General features: G+C 67.1%; 1 protein-coding gene across 1 annotated transcript in view; it reads right to left on the bottom strand.

The window, feature by feature from the left end:
* LOC104077775 (collagen alpha-1(VII) chain-like) overlaps positions 1-936 on the bottom strand; it is a gene marked incomplete at both ends in the record, with an annotated part of 1,814 nt that extends 878 nt beyond the window's left edge. The window contains 4 exons of the mRNA XM_009579143.1: positions 98-151; positions 239-319; positions 521-592; positions 865-936. Coding sequence (XP_009577438.1) covers positions 98-151; positions 239-319; positions 521-592; positions 865-936 — 279 coding nt within the window. The remainder of the gene's footprint in view (positions 1-97; positions 152-238; positions 320-520; positions 593-864) is intronic.
* Positions 937-1,274: the final 338 nt, after the last annotated feature.

The following is a 1,274-nucleotide window of genomic DNA, read 5'->3' as shown; positions in this document are numbered from 1 at the left end:
ATGTCCCTGCTCCCCCGGGCTGGCAGAGGGGATCCAAAGGGCCGCAGTCTCCAGGCAACATCCAGGCTCCTGTGGCACCCCGCGGGCACCCACTCACCTTCTCACCCTTGTCCCCATCGATGCCACAGGCGCCTTTCATGCCCCGGTCACCCTGCGAGGAGGAGGAGGGGAGTCAGAGCCACACCACCAGTGCAGGTCCTGGCCGGGAGAGCACCAGCGGTTAGAAGGGCCAACCCACCTTGGGGCCACGCATGCCCAGGGGTCCCATGTCCCCCTTCTCTCCCCGGGCTCCAGGGATCCCATCGCGGCCGGGCTGGCCCTGCAGGAAAGCGCACAGTATGATGGGGGTCCATTCCTGCCTTGCGGTGGAGTGGCAGGGGGGCTTGGCAGGCGCGTTTTCTCCTGATGCTCCAACCTCTCCCTGGGGAAGGCAAAGGCATCAGTCAAGGCAGGCAAGGGGGACGGTGCCCCCAGCATCCCCCCAGCACCCCCCAGCAGTGTGGGGTGCCCAGCTCCTTACCTTCTGCCCGCCGGGGCCGCGTGCCCCCGGGAAGCCTGTGGAGCCCTTCTCGCCTTGCTCGCCCCTCGCCCCCTGCAAGCAGAAACCCAGATCGACACAGGGCAGGAGGGAGGGCTCTGGCCACGGCACGGCCATAGCACAGCCACGGTGACCTCCGAGGCCGGCTCCGGCAGCTCCTTTTGCTGGGGTGCCAAGCACCATGCCAGGGTGCCCACAAGCACCAGCACATGGGGCGCAGGGATGCCATCATGCCCTGGTCCCTTCATCCATCACCCCATCAACAGCCCTCCATGGTCCCCAAACCAGCAGTCCCCAGCCCCGCACAAGCCCCCCGAGCCCTGTACCTTCTCTCCAGGCATGCCTTGCTCCCCCTTGTCCCCCTTGTCCCCTTCCGTGCCCTTCAGACCACGTTCTCCCTGCCAAGAGGGAAACACAGGGAGGGATCAGGGGACAGGGAGACACTCAGACACACGTCAGGGTGGGGAGGACAGACCCCCCCCCCAGGGCAGTGACACAGGGGTCCCAAGGGTGGCTGAAGGAGAAGGGATAATGTGCTCTGCGAGGGAGGGTCCCTTGGCAGCAAGGAGCCCCCCCCAGCTCTTCTGGCAAGCAGAGGTGTGGAGGGAGCTGTCCTGTGCCACTCGGGAGAGGGGGTGCAGGATCAAACCCGTAGGGCTGGGAGCTGCCCCGCGCCAGGAGCAGGGCAGGCAGGGCCTTGGGGGGGGAGATGCACACGAGGGGCCCTGCACCCCAG

This window comes from Fulmarus glacialis, unplaced genomic scaffold (assembly GCF_000690835.1).
Source record: "Fulmarus glacialis isolate BGI_N327 unplaced genomic scaffold, ASM69083v1 scaffold21360, whole genome shotgun sequence".
In the NCBI taxonomy this organism is placed as follows: Eukaryota; Metazoa; Chordata; class Aves; order Procellariiformes; family Procellariidae; genus Fulmarus; species Fulmarus glacialis.
The sequence above is the reverse complement of the archived record's forward strand: the minus strand, read 5'-3'. Positions and strand labels throughout refer to the sequence as shown.